Below are 16,454 nucleotides of genomic sequence, written 5' to 3'. Positions count from 1 at the left end.
ACTGGGACTGCTATAGGCTTGGGGGAGGTGGGGGGATCAGGAGATGAGGGTTCTCAACAGGTCAGAGGTTGTGGTTTCAGGGGCAGGATGGCTAGAGTTTGAGACACCTTCTCTGCGGTTTGACAGTCAAGGCACCTCTCCTATCCGTCTCCCCTTAGGGTGACAGAGGACTGAAAGGGGCTGTGGGTGAAACTGGAGAGAAGGTAAGTGCAGCCGAGGGGTCTCTTGGGGCCCCAGAGGGTCTGGGGCTGGACTCAGCTCTGACCCATCCTGTTCCATCAGGGTGAACGTGGATCCCCCGGCCCAGTGGGACCCCAGGTGAGCCCTCTGACCCCAGTGCCAGTGCCCAGCTGACTCGAGTTCTGTGCCCCTTCCTGGTTTTGACTTCTCAACCTTGACTCCCCCTGCCCCTCACCTCTCCTCACATAACTCCTGCTGATGCGGGCTCTAACCCTCAACCCCTGGGACCCGCTTTTAACCTCCTGACCCTGCTGAACTGACCTTGACTGATCTGGTCTCCGTCGCCCCGCTGAGTTCGACCCCTGCCACCTGAATCCTGACCTTTCGTGCCCTCTCTCCTGCACCCTCACAGCCTCTAGCCCTTGTTTGCCATGATCTCCCTGCTGCCACCCCCCCAGACCAGCATGTCTGCTCTTCTTCCCCAGGGGCTGCCTGGAGTGGCTGGACGTCCCGGAGCTGAGGGGCCCGAAGTGAGTCTGTGACTGTGGTGGGACCGGGAGAGGGCTTTTCATGTGTTCCTCCCACTCTGGCTTCACACCTTTTCCACATGCAGGGACCACCAGGACCTGCCGGCCGCCGAGGAGAGAAGGTGGGTCATTGCCTGGGGACCAGTCCCCTCCCCACTGCACCCCGTACTAGGAGGGATCGTGGCAGGTGGGACACCAGGCCCTTGGGTTCCTAGGTGGGTCTCTGACCAATCCCTGCCTCTGTCCTTTTTGCACAGGGGGAGCCTGGTCGCCCTGGGGACCCCGCAGTGGTGAGCAAAGGAAGGACGGCCGGCACTGGCCTGCCTGTAGACCAGCGTTCCAGGCTGGGACCTCGTAACCTTGGGGCCCTGAGCAGGCTAAGAGTTCTGTGACTCTCCTTATGCTATAACACATCTCCTGAGTCCTGGCTGTCACCTGTGACCCTGTGATGTCACACAGGTCATGAGCTCCGTGTAACCCCTGCCCGGCTCCCAGCCGTGACTCTGTGATCTCTGGACAGAGACTGAGCTCCGTGACTTGCAGTTTGATATTACCCCATCCCCAGTCAGCCACACAGTACTGCGTGCCCAGGTGGGGCCAAGCATGTCTGTCCTGTTTGTTTTCAGGGACCTGACGGTGTCGGGGCCAAAGGAGAGAAGGTAATTCTGGCGAGAGTGAAAGGAGGCTGACACAGGGTTGAGGTCAAGGTCACAGGGCCTGCTTGGAGGCCCCTGGGGGGTAGAGAGTTCTGCATGATTGCTAGGTCAGGGTGGTGGCGGGGGGTGGTTCATGGAACCTGGGGCTGATGCTGATGGTTGATGGTCTTTGTCACCTCCAGGGAGATGTGGGGCCCACTGGGCCCAAAGGAGCTGCAGGACTCAAAGGGGAGCGGGTGAGTGAAGGGAAAGAGTCTAGGGGGTAGGGCAGGTGAGGGTTGTGCTCCCTGACGTCTGATTCTTCCACCGCAGGGCCCACCTGGCTTGGTTCTTCCCGGAGACCCTGGCGCCAAGGGGGACCCTGGAGACCGGGTGAATAAATGTGGGATTGGGGAGTGTGATAGAAGGAGATGAGGTAGTACCTGGGAGCCCCAGCTAAGTCCTGTACCCCCTTCCCACGCCCTGCAGGGTCCCATTGGCCTCACCGGCAGAGCAGGACCCCCGGTGAGTACCTGTGACCTTGAGTAACCTCGAGGTTTCTGGGATTACCACCCCCCAAGGGTGGGCTACTTGCATCGTGATCACCTCACTTCTGCCTCCTCTACAGGGTGACTCGGGGCCTCTTGGAGAGAAGGGAGACCCTGGGCGGCCTGGCACCCCAGGACCTGTCGGCCCCCGAGGACGAGATGTAAGAAAGCTGGAGTTGGGGGGAGTCCTGGGGGACAGGGGAGTAGGGTGTTGTTGGCACCACGGGGCATCTGGGGCCCAGGGCTGACTCTCCTGTCTCACAGGGTGAAGTTGGAGAGAAAGGTGACACGGGCCCCCCGGTGAGACTCCTTCCCACTGTGATTTCTGAGCCTCTACCCTTGAACTGGGATCCCTCTGGGCTGGGGGCTCCACCAGGTCATCCAGTCCATTCCCCTGCCTACTGTCCAGCTGGTGCCAGGCCCTTCTCTGCCCCTTCTCCCCGAGTCAGAGTTTGAGTCCAGCCTACCTGCTCAGTGTGGCTTTCTCTCCATCACCAGGGTGACCCAGGTTTGCCTGGGAAAGCTGGCGAGCGTGGCCTTCGGGTAAGCCTGGCAGGGCGAAGTAAGGGGATGCTGGAGAGTCTGGAGGGAGGCCTGGTGTGACGGAAAACTCTGGCATGGTTTGGGGGTGATGAACCTGGGGCAGCATGGGGGGGCTCATGGGAAACCTGCAAAATGCTGGGAGGAGCCTGTCTCAGGCCAGCTGCTCTTCCCAGGGGGTACCTGGAGCTCGGGGGCCTGTGGGTGAGAAGGGGGACCAAGGAGATCCTGGAGAGGATGGACAAAACGTGAGTCCTAACCCCTGACCCCTAACCCCAACTTCAACCAGCCAGTTCCCAGCCCCTGCTCTTGCCGCCCAACCCTGCAATGCTCAATCCTCACAGTCCCCTGTGACCCCTTCATCGCAACCTCCAGAGGCCACCAGGATCCCCATGAGTCCTTAGTTTGCTTCCCAAACTCCCTGAAACTGCCGCCTGTCTTGAGTGACCCTGACCCCCTGACTTTCTGCAGGGCAGCCCCGGACCATCTGGACCCAAGGGGGTCCGTGGGGAGCCGGTGAGTACCCCCAGTGTCCTGGGCTCTGGAGGGATGGAGATTTCCAGTGTTTGGTCTGGTCGGTGGCCACATAAGGGGCTTGGAGGTCAAGGTGGGGAGCCACTGATGGCCACCTCCGGGCCTGACCTGCCTTCTGGGGTTTGGCATTGGGATGCTTCTGGGAATCTGGGAGCAGAGTTGGGCCTGGGGCAAACCTGAGCCACGCCCTGGGACCTCGGGGCTCCTATTGACCATAATCATTTCCTTTCCCAGGGTCCCCCAGGACTCCCTGGACGGCTGGTAAGGGTTGAGCTGAGTCTGGTCCTCTGTCATCTCTCTCGCCTGCCCCTGTTGGTGCTGCATGGTGTCCCTTCATCCGTTCCACTGGCTCCCATTTCCCCCATGGCCTCCTGATAGCTCCATTGATCCCATAGCCCCTCACTGGCCCCACTTCTCCTTGCGGAGCCATTCACTGGCCATTCCCTTCCCTCCCCCCAGGTAGACCCGGGACTTGGAGCTGGAGAGAAGGTACCAGGGTCTGTGGGTGGAGCAGGACTCGGAGCACAGGAAGCATCCCAAGTGCCTCCATGAGGGGCATGCCTGTGGCCCTCGGGCTCTTCCTTCAACGAGCTTGTCTCTGCCACAGGGAGAGCCTGGGGACCGTGGGCAGGAGGGTCCTCGAGGACCCAAGGGTGACCCGGGTCCCCCAGGAGCCTCTGGCGAGAGGGTAAGTGTGGTTGGTCCCCTGAGGAGGTGTGGGTCTGGGAAGGCCTGCTCTGATTTCTTCCTCCCCCCATCCTCAGGGTGTCAGTGGACTTCGGGGGCCCCCAGGCCCTCAGGTGAGTGATGCTCTTTGCCCCAGCAGCCTCAGTCCCTCTCCTACCCTCACCTTTTATCTGACCTTATTCTCTCCAGGGGGACCCAGGTGTCCGAGGCCCAGCAGGAGAGAAGGTGAGAGGGCAGGGAGGTTTTTCAGCCGTGAACCAGGCTCTTAGGTCCATCTTATCCTTTGAGGCCTCTTACCTCTCTGTTTTCCTCAGGGTGACCGGGGTCCACCCGGCCTGGATGGCCGTGGTGGGCTAGATGGGAAACTGGGAGCCCCTGGCCCCCCTGGGCCGCATGTGAGTCGTGATGGGCCCTGTGTGGTCACGCCCTCCCCTTCCCTCTTCACATGACCCCAGCCTCACCTGGGTCTTCGTGGTCTTGATGAGCTCCGGAGCCAGATGGGGTGTTTGTGTCTTCTCCCAGAACCCGCCTGGGCGGGGGGGGGGTTAGCGCCTGGCAGGCCCTGAGTTCGCGGGAAGCAGTGGTCGTGTCAGCGGGGCGTGCTCCTGACCCCGTGGTCACTGCAGACTCCCTGACTCTGAGTCTCTCCTCAGGGTGCAACAGGCAAAGCTGGAGACCCAGGGAGAGACGTAAGTGAGGGGAGATGTTAGGCTCAGGGTGGCTCAGGGGTCCAGCATGAACTGCAGCCGGGTCGCCACACCACGGTGTCAGTGGGAACAGTGGGAGTTGGTCCAGCCTGGGGCTTGGGAGGCTCTCAGTCCCTGGCAGGCAGGCTTTAGCAGGGTCCAGCTTTCTGACCTTCTCTGCCTTGGGGGCCTTAGTAGGTCCCCCAAGTCCTGGAGGTTCTTTCCTGGGGAGTTTTAGCAGGGGACCTCAATGAAACCTCCAAATTTTAGGGGTCTCTACCCTCAAGGAGCATCTTAGTGGGGTCCTCTCCAGTCCATAGGTGTGCTTCGGGGGCTCTCTCAGGGGCTCTCTCAATCCTAGCAAAGACTTTTTGCAGGGGCTTCCGGGCCTCCGAGGAGAACATGGCCCCCCTGGCCCACCTGGCCCCCCTGGAATCCAGGTGAGACTGAGCTTTCATGGTACCCCTTTTTTTTTTTTAAGTTTATTTACTTACTTATTTAAGTAATCTAAGTAATCTCTACACCCAACGTGGGGCTCGAACGCATGATCCTGAGTTCAAGGGTTGCACACTCTACCAACTGAGCCAGCCAGGCAGGCGCCCCTCACGGTACCCTTTTGCCGCCTTACTGCCCTCACCTGGGCCCTGACTCCTGATCAATGATCTCTTCCCACAGGGAAGGCCGGGAGACGATGGGAAGCCTGGCCTGAATGGGAAAAACGTGAGTGTCCAGAGCAGACACAGGGACACGTGCTGAGAAACGCCGGCACGTGCACACAGCCCAGATGTGCAGATACACACGGGCCACACACGCAGACCCCTGCTGGGCTGTATCCACACCCACGTACCTAGCCCGGACCTACACACACGTCCACGTGCACACGCACGCAGCCTCGCAGACCGTGAGCCGTGCAGCCGCGCTGCCCGGTGCCCAGATGGACTGACAGCTGCCGAGATCACGCACAGCCAAGGGCGCGGGCGGAGAGCCACAGACACAGATGGAGAGGTGCAGCCGTACTGATGTGAGGCCCCATTCAGGGAAGCTTGGAGACATGTTGACACGCAGATACCGCCACCCAGCCCAGATACGTGCTAAGACGCATGTGGAAGCCGGGCCACAGGCGGACTTGGGTTGAAGTATGGTGAGACACATGTCCAAGGCTCTGGCGTGTAACACATGCAGTTATGTCCACAGTCATTCATACACAGAGGGCCACACATATTGAGATAATACATGTAAGACTTGCAGGCGGATCCTGAGACATACAGATGATTCTCAAAGTACCAGGGGCACACAGACTCACGTCCATCCTGTGTATACATGTATGTGGCCATATGTAGATGTGGTTGAAGATGTGCAGACAGACTGAGACAGTCTGTGAATCTTGGGGCTGACGTGAATCTTCTGCCCACAGGGAGAACCCGGGGACCCTGGAGAAGATGGAAGGAAGGTAAGGCCCCTCACTTGGAGTCTGCTCCGGCCTCAGATTAGGGCCCTGTCTAAAGTGCCCTTGTCTTCCTTAGGGAGAGAAGGGAGATTCGGGTGCCCCTGGGAGAGAAGTAAGTGCTGGAGTCCTCTGCAATCTGTCCCCTGACCCCGACTCTGCGGGATACGGCTCCACTCTTTTCCGGGGTCTCAGGGTCCTGATCCTGGCTGCATCCTCCACAGGGTCACGATGGTCCCAAGGGTGAGCGTGGAGCTCCTGGTAGCCCTGGACTCCAGGGCCCCCCAGGCCTCCCGGGGCAGGTGGGCCCCTCTGGCCAGGTGAGTATCCAGGAGGGGAGTTCTAGGACTTGGGAGCAACAGGGGCCATTATGTTTCTGGGGTGCCATGATTCTGTGTGACTGCTTTGTGTTCTGTCCTATCTCAGGGTTTTCCTGGGGTTCCGGGAAACGCAGGCCCCAAGGTGAGTGTGCACATGGTGGGTCGGGGGTGTGGTGAGGGCTGAGCAGGGTTGGGGCATTTCTCCCACCTGATCATTCTTTGTTCTCAGGGTGACCGTGGGGAGACTGGACCCAAAGGGGAACAGGTGAGGTCCCCACCTTTTTCACATGCCCAGGTGGCCGTAGCTCCCACCTCCGCACACACACTCCCCCCAGAAACTGGACCCAGCAGCTTGTCTCTTGGTGTCTCCAGGGCCTCCCTGGAGAGCGTGGCCTGAGAGGAGATCCTGGGAGCGTTGGGGTGAGTGAAGCTCAGGACCCGGTCCTTGACTCTCATCCACAGGCCTGAGGGAGCCACCTCTTTCCCCTCTCCCTTGCCATGAAGCCCCACGGGTTCTGTCCCATGTGCTCAGTCCCCTGCCCTGCTGGGATTCCCACAGCTGACATTCGGGGAGCCGGGCAATGGGGACACACCAGGGAGGGGCTTCCAGGGCCTCAGGCCTCTTCAACCAGTGCTAAAGGGTCCTGTGGGCCAGAGGCCTGGGGAAGAGGGTATGGAGGCTTCTCTGAGGGCCGCCCCTCACCCCAGCTTTTGTCCCCAGAATGTGGAGCGGTTGCTGGAAACTATTGGCATCAAGGTAGGTTGTTTGGGGGCTGGGAGTGGGAGCAGATGGGAGCCCCGTGGGGCTAGTGGTGCCCACATGGCCGGGTGGGGGCCTGGGTGGCTGCAGGGACAGGCCCTGGTTCCCCAACCCCTCTCTATCGCTCAGACGTCCGCCCTGCGGGAGATCGTGGAGACCTGGGATGAGAGTTCCGGCAGCTTCCTGCCCTTGCCCGACCGACGCCGTGGCCCTAAGGGGGAGCCAGGCGAGCGGGGCCCCCCGGGCAAGGAGGTGTGTGTCTGCGGCTCGGTGGGGGCGCCCTGGGGACAGCGTCATTGTGCAGCTAGCCACATTCACTCTTCTGTTCCTCCAGGGCCCCATCGGCTTTTCTGGAGAACGCGGGCTGAAGGGAGATCGTGGAGACCCTGGCCCTCAGGGGCCACCAGGCCTGGCCCTGGGAGAGAGGGGCCCCCCTGGACCTCCCGGCCTTGCTGGGGAGCCTGGAAAGCCTGGCATTCCTGGGCTCCCAGGCCGGGCTGGGAGCACGGGGGAGGCAGGAAGGCCAGGAGAGAGGGTAAGCGGGGCTAGCCAGGAGGGCTGGAGATGCGGGCCCAGGAGGAGCTGGACCCCCCTGGACATGACCCCCACCCTGCTATTTGCATCTCAGGGAGAACGGGGAGAGAAAGGAGAACGTGGAGAACAGGTGAGCTGGGTGGGGGGTAGTCCTTGTGGGGTGGGACTGCCTGGGCGCTGTGCTGGGGCAGCCCTGCCATTTCCTTCTTCTCTGCAGGGAAGAGACGGCCCTCCTGGCCTCCCTGGACCTCCCGGCCCCCCCGGTCGCAAGGTGATCAGCCCAGCCCTGCCCCAGGCCTGTGACTCTTGATACTAGGAGGCCACCATTAACTCAGGCCCCAGAAACTCTATGTGGTGTCTCTGACCCAAACTCCTGTGGGATCTTGTGAGTGAGGAGGACCCCTCCGTGCCTCTGTGACAGACACCTCTCTCCCCTGTGACCTTGTATGTGTAGGTGGCTGTGGAAGAGCCAGATCCTGGCCTCTCTGGAGTGCAAGGACCCCCTGGATTCAAGGGCGCAAAGGTCAGTGTGTGGGATCAGTTAGGGGGCCACCTCCTGCCCTGGCACCAGGGCCCGGCTTGACATGTCATCCCTACAGGGGGAGCCAGGCAGTGACGGCGACCGAGGCCCCAAGGGAGACAGGGTGAGGCCCCCCACTCCCCGCACCGTGCTTCCCCCTCCTTTATGGGAGCCCACGAGGGATGGTGTGTACGTGGGCACACGGCAGTGACTGGGGGCTCAGGGCATGCCTTTCTGCTTGCAGGGTGTGCCAGGCCTCAAGGGAGACCAGGGAGAGCCCGGACAGAGGGGTCTGGACGGCAGCCGGGTGAGTCTGCACCACAATGCGCAGCCCCGCCCCCCAGCCCCGGGCTCTTACAGTGTGGTCTGGACTGGAGTCTGCACGGCCTGGGAGTGTCTCGGGGAGGGACAGCATGGCCTTAAATCTGTTCTCTCCAGGGCCTACCAGGAGAGCGTGGTGTGGCTGGACCCGAAGGGAAGCCGGTAGGTGGTGGCAGGCACGGCGTGGCCCAGGCTCCCGGGGACAGCCGCTCTCTGCCATGTGCGGGCTCTCTGGTGACAGGGTGTTGTGCCTGAGAGCCCAGCTGTGAGTGCAGATGCCCGATCTGTGTGCGTGTGCGTGTGCGCGCATATAGGCCACTATGTATTATCCCTGAGGGGCGGGCCCTGGGTGCGGGGTGATCTATGCCTGGGCGGTGGGGGGGGGGAGGGCGGCCTACAAGTGGGCTCCCTAGACAAAGGCCTCCAGAGGGTGGGAACAGGCCCAAGTGAGGCCCAGATTGAGGCTCAGCAGCCCCCTTCTCTATCCAGGGTTTGCAAGGTCCGAGGGGGACCCCTGGCCCAGTGGTGAGTATCCTAGAATCATCCCCCGCTCCTGCCCCCATCCAACCCCATCCTACAGGGGGCAGTCCTTCCTGAGTTTCCCTGGGGGGGTGGCACTGGCTCCCCCTCATCAGACTCTTTCTCTCTCCAACAGGGTGGCCATGGAGACCCTGGGCCACCCGGTGCCCCGGTGAGTCACGGGAGCTTACAGTCTGGTGGGGGTGGGCTGGGCATTGATCCCCACTAAGGAGCCAGGCCTTGTTTGCATGAATCCCCGAGCCTGGGCTGATAACTCTGACCCCTGTCCCCTGCTCTTATTACTTTTTTCTAGGGTCTTGCTGGCCCCGCAGGACCCCAGGGTCCTTCTGGCCTGAAGGTGAGTATGGGTGTGTGCGGGTGTGTGGCTAAAAGGAAGAGGAGGCTCATTGGAGCCAGGTCCACACCAGGGTAACATCTGCCAAGCCCTGGGATGCCGTCACCCTGCAGTGGGGCTGAGCACCCCGGTGTCCCATCCCTGGGGCCTTTGCTTATGGACAGGGGCTGAGGAGCCTCTTGTCCTTCTGTGGGTGATGCAGTCTCTGGGTTTTCCACAGGGGGAGCCTGGAGAGACAGGACCACCGGGACGGGTGAGTGGCCCAGCTCATGGGTGAGAGCCACAGGGAGCCAGGTGCGGTTGGCCCTGCCCTGAACTCTCTCTTCTCCCAGGGTCTGCCTGGACCCACTGGAGCTGTGGGACTTCCCGGCCCTCCTGGCCCTTCAGGCTTGGTGGTGAGTGAGGTCCCTGCAGGGACACTTTTTCCTGCCCTCTGGGTCCCACGTTGTCCCATGTCCCCCTCATATCTGACTTGTCTCCCTCAGGGTCCTCAGGGGGCGCCAGGTTTGCCTGGACAAGTGGTGAGTCCTGGGGATCGAGGCCGGGCTCCAGGAGTCAGGAGTCCATGGGCAGGCCCCTAACAGAGCCCCTGCCTCTCAGGGGGAGACGGGAAAGCCGGGAGCCCCAGGTCGTGATGGTGCTGGTGGAAAAGATGGAGACAGAGGAGCTCCTGGCGTGCCGGTGTGTGTTTGGGGGCAGCTTGCTTCGGGCCTGGGACGGGGCCCGGTCCTGTGCCCGGAGGGTGAGGGGAGCAGGGCAGCAGGGCCGGGGCGGTGGGCAGGCTCTGAGTTCTTCACACTGCTCTGTCGCAGGGGTCACCAGGTGTGCCCGGCCCTGTTGGACCTAAAGGAGAGCCTGGACCCATGGGGGCTCCTGGACAGGTGATCCTGACCTGACCCCGACCCTCCGTGCCTCACCGTGTCTAGTGCTGGCCTCCCATCCGGGATGGCGGGGTGGGGCTGGGGAGAAGGCAGGAGGCGAGGTAGCTCACTGGGCATTCCCCACAGGCTGTGGTCGGGCCCCCTGGAGCAAAGGGAGAGAAGGTGAGTGTGCGGAAGGCCTGGGGGGAGGGGCCAAGTGCTGGAGGCCAAGGCATCCCACTGACCCTTGTCCCACATCAGGGAGCGCCTGGAGGCCTCGTGGGAGACCTGCTGGGAGAGCCGGTGAGTGTGGAGCCTCCGACAGCACCCATCACCCATCCTTGTGACGCTCGGCTGCCATAACACGTGACCCTCAGCTTCCATAATACGTGACACTCGGCTTCCATAATACGTGACACTCGGCTTCCATAATACATGATCCTGGGCTTCCATAATACGTGACGCTCGGCTTCCATAATACGTGACCCTGGGCTTCCATAATACGTGACGCTGGGCTTCCATAATACGTGACCCTGGGCTTCCATAATACGTGACGCTCGGCTTCCATAATACGTGACCCTGGGCTTCCATAATACGTGACGCTCGGCTTCCATAATACGTGACGCTCGGCTTCCATAATACGTGTCACGTTTGACCGCGGGCCTCATGCCTCCTTCCTTGAGTATCCTTTTTTAATGACCCTAATGCCCATGTTGCTTCCTGTCCCCTGCCTCTACAGGGGGCCAAAGGTGACCGAGGACTGCCAGGGCCTCGGGGTGAGAAGGTGAGGTGGGCCCGGCCCAAGGGCCAGAGCGCTGGGTCGAGGGGGCCAGGTTGGGTGGCTAGACCCCCTTACCGCCCTTTCTGTGCAGGGTGAAGCTGGCCATGCCGGGGAGCCTGGAGACCCTGGGGAAGATGTGAGTCTGGGGTCTGGGCAAGTCTGAGCTTGGGAGGAGGAGTGCAGTTGTGGACCCGAGGCACCATTCCCGGGCCTGTGCACCTTCCAGCATTCAGGATCCTGCTCCTGGGCGCACACAGGGACCAAGCCTCTTGGCTTCCACGCTCCCCGGGGGAGGCGGGAGGCGTCTTTGCTTCCTGGTGCCTGTTCCTGGTCTCCAGCTCCTCAGTGTGTCTGAGCACACGTGTGTGGTTCCTGTCCGTTGCCCCCGGTCTCAGGACACAGCACAGTTCCTGGGGGCTTCTCTTGCTCACCTGCTTATGCTTCCCGGATCCCCTGCCCCCTCCGAGTCCGGGTCTCAGCTCCCTCGGCTGGGGTGGCTCTGAGTTCCTGCACTGGCATGCTCATGGGATCTCCCGTGAGCCTGTGCTCACATCTGAGGTCCCTGAGCCTGTGTTCCTGTGTGACACTACGTGTCCGTAGTCATGCCCGAACTCACCCGTATCTGTGCTCACATCTGAGCTTCCCTCTGTCTGTGCCCTCACGAGTCCATCGTCGCCTCTGAGCTCCTGTGAGTCAGTCCTTGTGTACATGTCTGAGTCCCACGTCTCCATGAGCACATCTCAGCGGCCCTGGGAATACTCTTGGGCCATGTCTCAGCTCTGGGTTCACGTTCCTCCCCTCAAGTACTGTTTACTTTGGTTTTTTAGGGTCAAAAAGGGGCTCCTGGACTCAAGGGTAATAAGGTATGTATACCCTAAAGTGTCTCTGCTGGAGGTCATGTTCCTGAGACTCCCTGGGCCTGACCTGACCCCTCTTTCCCTTGAAGGGTGACCCAGGAGTTGGGGTCCAGGGCCCCCCTGGGCCAGCTGGTCCTCTAGGTCTGAAGGTAAGTCGATGCCCCGTCACTGGTGGTGGGCAGTGGGCAGGGAGGTCCCTGGAAGGATGAAGAGGAGGGCAGGCCGGGGGCTAGTTCTGGGAAGGAGTCCCGTTGGGACCATTCCTCCCTTTGCTATCTCTGTTCCAGGGAGATGTGGGCCCCCCTGGCCCCCCTGGTGCTCCTGGTGTTGTCGGATTCCCTGGTCAGACAGGGCCTCGAGGAGAGATGGGTCAGCCAGGCCCCAGTGGAGAGCGGGTAAGTATGCTGAGAACAGCATGTGGGGACTTGGTGACTTCAGGACCTCTGAGTCTGGTAGTGGGTGAGCAGGTGAGGAGGAGAAGGGGGCCCAGGCCCTGCCTCGGGGGCTCCCAGTCTTGGAGGGGCCAAGGAGGAGGAAGGTCCCCAAGTCACCCTCTGCCTCTTTCGCTGCATTGTTCCGGTAGGGTCTGGCAGGTCTCCCAGGGAGAGAGGGTGCCCCAGGTCCCTTGGGGCCACCTGGACCACCAGGGTCAATGGTGAGTAGAAGTGCCCCAGTGTCCCAGGTATCTGATTCCGGTGTGTTGGAGTCTGTCCATGTGGGGACTGGACACACTGCGTGCTTGGGTATGTGTGTGTGCCTTTGAGGGGCCCGGGACCCTCACCTTACTCTGCCCGCAGGGAGCTCCCGGAGCCTCTGGACTCAAAGGAGACAAGGTAGATGGGACAAGGCTGCTGGCTCTCCTGTATCCGTCACCCCCCACCTCCACTGACCTCCCGTCACCCCCTCCTGCCTCAACTGACTCCCATCACCCCTCCCGCCTCCACTGACCCTCATCACCCTATCTGTCCCACTCTGTCCGCCACTGATTCCTCTCGCATATCCCCGGTATCCTATTGATCTCCAGGGAGACCCTGGAGCAGGTCTGCCCGGGGCCCGCGGCGAGCGTGGGGAGCGTGGGGAGCCAGGTGTCCGGGTATGTATGTCCTGCTCTGCGGCCACAGCCCCCTTTAGCACAGCTCTCACCTCTGATTTCCAGCTTCTGAGTCAATGAACTTAATGTCAACATGCAGGGTGAAGATGGCCGTCCTGGCCAGGAGGGACCCCGAGGACTCATGGTGGGTCCCCTTGGGGAAAGCGCCAGCGGTGTGGCATCAGTCCCCTGCCTGTGCTCTCTGTGCCCTTGGGACACTCTCTGTGGCCCTCTGGTTCTTCTTATGTACTCTCTGGTCCTTCATCTCTCCTATTCCCCTGGGACTCCTTAGTCCTCCCCTGCCCCCTGAGCAGTCTCCCCACTAATGCCCCCAAATTCCCTTAGCTCACTGTTGTCTTCTTCTCATATAGGGGCCCCCAGGCAGCCGGGGCGAGCGTGGGGAGAAGGTAAGGACATGGGGGAAAAGATCCCCAGGGTGGGCAGGGTTGGGGCTAGATCTTGTAATTCAGGATTTGGAACTCCTCGGTTTGGAGAGATTCACACTCTTCCACCCAACAGGGTGACGCTGGAGCCTCAGGGCTAAAGGGTGACAAGGTGAGTGTGGGCATGGGAGAGGGCAGAGGCATGGACTAAGGGTGCTCCTGACTCCTTTGACTGCCCCCTGTCCACTCAGGGTGATGCAGCCATGGCTGTGGGGCCTCCAGGGCCACGGGGTGCCAAGGGAGACATGGTGAGTAGTTCTGGCCCCTGGACAACCTGGGTCTCTCTTGGATGTGGGAGGGGCTCCTCTGGGGGCTGGGCCAGGGGATCTGAGAGCTCAAACTTAGATGGGGTGAGGGCCCTCCAGCCCCTGACCCTGACTTCTGACCCCTGGCCCAGGGCGAACGAGGGCCTCCGGGCATAGATGGTGACAAAGGACCTCGTGGAGACAATGGGAACCCTGGAGAGAAGGTACAGGGAAGAGGGTGGGGTACTCTGTGTGGGGTTGGGAGAGGGTTTCTGTGGGCTGTGGGGGCTCTATTGAGGGTCTGTGAGGATAGGAGGGGAGGATGGGGGGCTTTTGGGGGGTCAGAGGGGAAGGGTTCAGTGGACTGTAGTAACTCTGTGGGATGGCTGAGAGGATGGGGGCTCCCCGGAGGTCTCGAGTACCTCCATGTGAGGTCACCAAGGAGCTCTGTGGAATGTAGCTCCAGGAAAGGCCCTCTGGGAACAGACAGGGGCTTTTCTGGTATCAGGGGTGCTCCAGGTAGGTGTAGGGGCCCCGTGGTAGGAGGGAGGGGCAGGGATCTGAGAGCATGGGGTGAGAAATGAGCCCCGCTGGGGGCAGTGGGTGGGAGCAGCATTGGCTGGCTCTCCTCACCCGGCAGGTTCCAGTCTCACTCCAAGCCTCTAGCCCGGTCTAGTCCTGATTGTGTCCCTCTCCCGGTCACACCCACAGGGCACCAAAGGAGAGCCTGGTGACAAGGGTTCAGCCGGGTTGCTGGGAGCTCGTGGACTCACAGGACTCAAGGTCAGCCCCACCCCAGGCACAGACCCAGACCCACCGGTCACAAACATCTGTCTTGTGGGTGTCCTCTGAATGTTGGAAGGTTTCCAGCCTCCCTCCCTGTTGGCCACGTGTGTGTTTACATGGGATCTGTGTGCGGCCTGGGAGTCCCTGAGTGGCATGGGGGACAGTCACGTTGAAGGGCTGCCCTCCCCCATCTGTGCTTCCCACAGGGTGAGCCTGGCACCGCAGGGATCCCAGGTGACCCGGTAAGATGCCCCTGCTCCCACAGAGACGCCCTGCCCCACAGGGCCCCTGTCCTCATGTGATGGCCTTTGACCTTTCAGTGACTGGTGCTCTCGTGGTGTCCTCATGCTGCCCGGGGCCCCCACCTTCACAGTAACTGCTGTGATGATCCCACCCACAGGGTGACCCCTGCCCCTGGACAGCCCTGCCCTTCCAGCAGCTCTGGCCTCCAATAGTGACTCTCACCCTGTGATGTTCCCTGTTCCTTTCATCCAGAGTGATTCTCCTGGATCCCTCCTGACCTCCTTGACTTCATATTGACCCCTTTCCCCACCAGGGATCCCCAGGAAAGGATGGAGCCCCTGGTGTCCGAGGAGACAAAGGAGATATTGGTTTCATGGGTCCCCGGGGCCTCAAGGTGGGAAGGGGCTGGGGTTTTTTCCTCGTTGGGTGGGGGGTGGGGGGTGCTAATGTTGGAGGGCAAGGTATCTGGGGTTGAAGGTCAGGTATCTGGGGTCAGATGTTGGGATATCTGGGGTTGAATGTGGGGTATTGGGTTAGGGGTTGGAAGGTCAGAGATTAGTGTCTGAGGCCAATTTGGAAAGTGGTTTCGTGGTCAAGGGGTTATAGGGTGAAGTATCTGGAAGTCACTTTTCCATCTGCTTTTTCCCCGCAGGGTGAGCGAGGGATAAAGGGAGCCTGTGGCCTCGATGGAGAGAAGGGAGATAAGGTATGGAGGTGACAGGGTTGTGGGCAGCTGTGGGGCCTGGGCCTACGTCTGACCCCTCCACCTGATCGCTGCAGGGAGAAGCTGGTCCCCTGGGCCGCCCTGGGCTGGCAGGACGCAAGGGAGATATGGTGAGTGTGGGGTACCCAGGATGGGGAGAGGATGGGTGGGCCAGGGCCCAGCTCATGTTTTCTCTTCTCCAGGGGGAGCCGGGGGTGCCAGGCCAGGCGGGGGCCCCTGGGAAGGAGGGCCTGATCGGTCCCAAGGTATGGGGTCTCTCAACAGTGGACGTAAGGGGGGCAGAATGGGGCAGGGAAGATCATGGTAGGGTGATGGGGGTGTCATTTCAACAGGGTTATGGAGGGTTGGGACATTGTGGGGTAGAATGAGGTTGGTCTTAAGGTTTCAAGGTGGGTTGGAGTCACAGTGGGGATTTAGGATTAAGGGATGAGAGGTGAAGTGGGGAGATGTGCATCAGGGCTAAGGGGTTAGTGGGGGAGGTTGGAGTGTCTGTATAAAGGATATAGGTGGAATCAGGGCAAGGAGTATGACAGTAAGGTCGGGGTCATGGGGAGCACGGCAGACCAAGGGTCCTGGGATCGTAGGATCACAGGTGCTTGGGTCATGGAAGATTGTGGCCATTGGGCCAAGGGGCTCACGGCCATTGAGCTGAGGAGGCCGACGCAGACGGTCTCTTATGCTTCTTTCCATTCCCAGGGTGATAGAGGCTTTGATGGGCAGCCAGGGTCCAAGGGTGACCAGGGCGAGAAAGGGGAGCGGGTAAGTTGAGAACAAGGTCATGGTGAACTAAGGAGATTGTACTTACTGGAAGTGCGTCCATCTTTGGGGGCTTTGATCACTGACCCTGACCGTCTCTCCACAGGGGCCCCCTGGAATTGGGGGCTTCCCAGGTCCCAGGGGCAGTGACGGCTCTAGCGGTCCCCCTGGGCCACCTGGCAGTGTTGGTCCCAAAGGCCCCGAAGGACTTCAGGGCCAGAAGGTAAAGAGCTCGGACTCTGACTCCTGACCCCTGAACCTCCCTGACTCTTCCAACCTCACTGACCTCTGACCCTGCAACCCATCCCCGAGGCCCCTGCCCCAGTCTCTGAACCTACGATCTCCCACTTTCCCGACTTCTGACCTCCACTGCCTCTGACTGCTCACTGGGTCCTTGTATCTGTTAGGGTGAGCGGGGCCCCCCCGGAGAGAGAGTGGTGGGTGCCCCTGGAGCCCCTGGGACCCCTGGAGAGAGAGGAGAGCAGGTGAGTGGGGATTCCTGGGCATAGGGTCGGAGACCAGGGTGACCTCCAGTGTCCCTAAGATCGGGGGTCACAGC

At 61.2% G+C, this 16,454-nt stretch overlaps 1 protein-coding gene across 1 annotated transcript in view; it reads left to right on the top strand.

The window, feature by feature from the left end:
* COL7A1 (collagen type VII alpha 1 chain) overlaps positions 1-16,454 on the top strand; it is a 30,618-nt gene that overhangs the window by 11,755 nt on the left and 2,409 nt on the right. The window contains exons 42-111 of the mRNA XM_032412679.1: positions 159-203; positions 283-318; positions 666-710; positions 794-829; positions 965-997; positions 1,334-1,366; positions 1,546-1,599; positions 1,676-1,735; positions 1,832-1,867; positions 1,971-2,051; positions 2,155-2,190; positions 2,389-2,433; positions 2,607-2,678; positions 2,902-2,946; positions 3,199-3,225; positions 3,424-3,453; positions 3,572-3,652; positions 3,729-3,764; positions 3,841-3,876; positions 3,966-4,046; positions 4,305-4,340; positions 4,715-4,777; positions 5,013-5,057; positions 5,752-5,787; positions 5,861-5,896; positions 6,006-6,101; positions 6,208-6,243; positions 6,331-6,366; positions 6,474-6,521; positions 6,823-6,858; positions 6,991-7,113; positions 7,196-7,396; positions 7,490-7,525; positions 7,613-7,666; positions 7,850-7,918; positions 7,995-8,039; positions 8,160-8,222; positions 8,354-8,398; positions 8,726-8,761; positions 8,892-8,927; positions 9,069-9,113; positions 9,331-9,363; positions 9,443-9,505; positions 9,596-9,631; positions 9,711-9,791; positions 9,923-9,991; positions 10,118-10,153; positions 10,232-10,273; positions 10,710-10,754; positions 10,843-10,887; positions 11,579-11,614; positions 11,698-11,757; positions 11,896-12,003; positions 12,192-12,263; positions 12,406-12,441; positions 12,633-12,701; positions 12,799-12,843; positions 13,070-13,105; positions 13,218-13,253; positions 13,333-13,389; positions 13,539-13,610; positions 14,098-14,169; positions 14,379-14,414; positions 14,729-14,809; positions 15,068-15,121; positions 15,196-15,249; positions 15,322-15,384; positions 15,836-15,898; positions 16,002-16,118; positions 16,303-16,380. Of these exons, the coding sequence (XP_032268570.1) occupies positions 159-203; positions 283-318; positions 666-710; positions 794-829; positions 965-997; positions 1,334-1,366; positions 1,546-1,599; positions 1,676-1,735; positions 1,832-1,867; positions 1,971-2,051; positions 2,155-2,190; positions 2,389-2,433; positions 2,607-2,678; positions 2,902-2,946; positions 3,199-3,225; positions 3,424-3,453; positions 3,572-3,652; positions 3,729-3,764; positions 3,841-3,876; positions 3,966-4,046; positions 4,305-4,340; positions 4,715-4,777; positions 5,013-5,057; positions 5,752-5,787; positions 5,861-5,896; positions 6,006-6,101; positions 6,208-6,243; positions 6,331-6,366; positions 6,474-6,521; positions 6,823-6,858; positions 6,991-7,113; positions 7,196-7,396; positions 7,490-7,525; positions 7,613-7,666; positions 7,850-7,918; positions 7,995-8,039; positions 8,160-8,222; positions 8,354-8,398; positions 8,726-8,761; positions 8,892-8,927; positions 9,069-9,113; positions 9,331-9,363; positions 9,443-9,505; positions 9,596-9,631; positions 9,711-9,791; positions 9,923-9,991; positions 10,118-10,153; positions 10,232-10,273; positions 10,710-10,754; positions 10,843-10,887; positions 11,579-11,614; positions 11,698-11,757; positions 11,896-12,003; positions 12,192-12,263; positions 12,406-12,441; positions 12,633-12,701; positions 12,799-12,843; positions 13,070-13,105; positions 13,218-13,253; positions 13,333-13,389; positions 13,539-13,610; positions 14,098-14,169; positions 14,379-14,414; positions 14,729-14,809; positions 15,068-15,121; positions 15,196-15,249; positions 15,322-15,384; positions 15,836-15,898; positions 16,002-16,118; positions 16,303-16,380 (3,864 nt within the window). The remainder of the gene's footprint in view (positions 1-158; positions 204-282; positions 319-665; positions 711-793; positions 830-964; positions 998-1,333; positions 1,367-1,545; positions 1,600-1,675; positions 1,736-1,831; positions 1,868-1,970; positions 2,052-2,154; positions 2,191-2,388; positions 2,434-2,606; positions 2,679-2,901; positions 2,947-3,198; positions 3,226-3,423; positions 3,454-3,571; positions 3,653-3,728; positions 3,765-3,840; positions 3,877-3,965; positions 4,047-4,304; positions 4,341-4,714; positions 4,778-5,012; positions 5,058-5,751; positions 5,788-5,860; positions 5,897-6,005; positions 6,102-6,207; positions 6,244-6,330; positions 6,367-6,473; positions 6,522-6,822; positions 6,859-6,990; positions 7,114-7,195; positions 7,397-7,489; positions 7,526-7,612; positions 7,667-7,849; positions 7,919-7,994; positions 8,040-8,159; positions 8,223-8,353; positions 8,399-8,725; positions 8,762-8,891; positions 8,928-9,068; positions 9,114-9,330; positions 9,364-9,442; positions 9,506-9,595; positions 9,632-9,710; positions 9,792-9,922; positions 9,992-10,117; positions 10,154-10,231; positions 10,274-10,709; positions 10,755-10,842; positions 10,888-11,578; positions 11,615-11,697; positions 11,758-11,895; positions 12,004-12,191; positions 12,264-12,405; positions 12,442-12,632; positions 12,702-12,798; positions 12,844-13,069; positions 13,106-13,217; positions 13,254-13,332; positions 13,390-13,538; positions 13,611-14,097; positions 14,170-14,378; positions 14,415-14,728; positions 14,810-15,067; positions 15,122-15,195; positions 15,250-15,321; positions 15,385-15,835; positions 15,899-16,001; positions 16,119-16,302; positions 16,381-16,454) is intronic.

The sequence above is a fragment of the Phoca vitulina genome, unplaced genomic scaffold (assembly GCF_004348235.1).
Source record: "Phoca vitulina isolate PV1807 unplaced genomic scaffold, GSC_HSeal_1.0 scaffold13, whole genome shotgun sequence".
Taxonomy (NCBI): domain Eukaryota; kingdom Metazoa; phylum Chordata; class Mammalia; order Carnivora; family Phocidae; genus Phoca; species Phoca vitulina.
The sequence above is the reverse complement of the archived record's forward strand: the minus strand, read 5'-3'. Positions and strand labels throughout refer to the sequence as shown.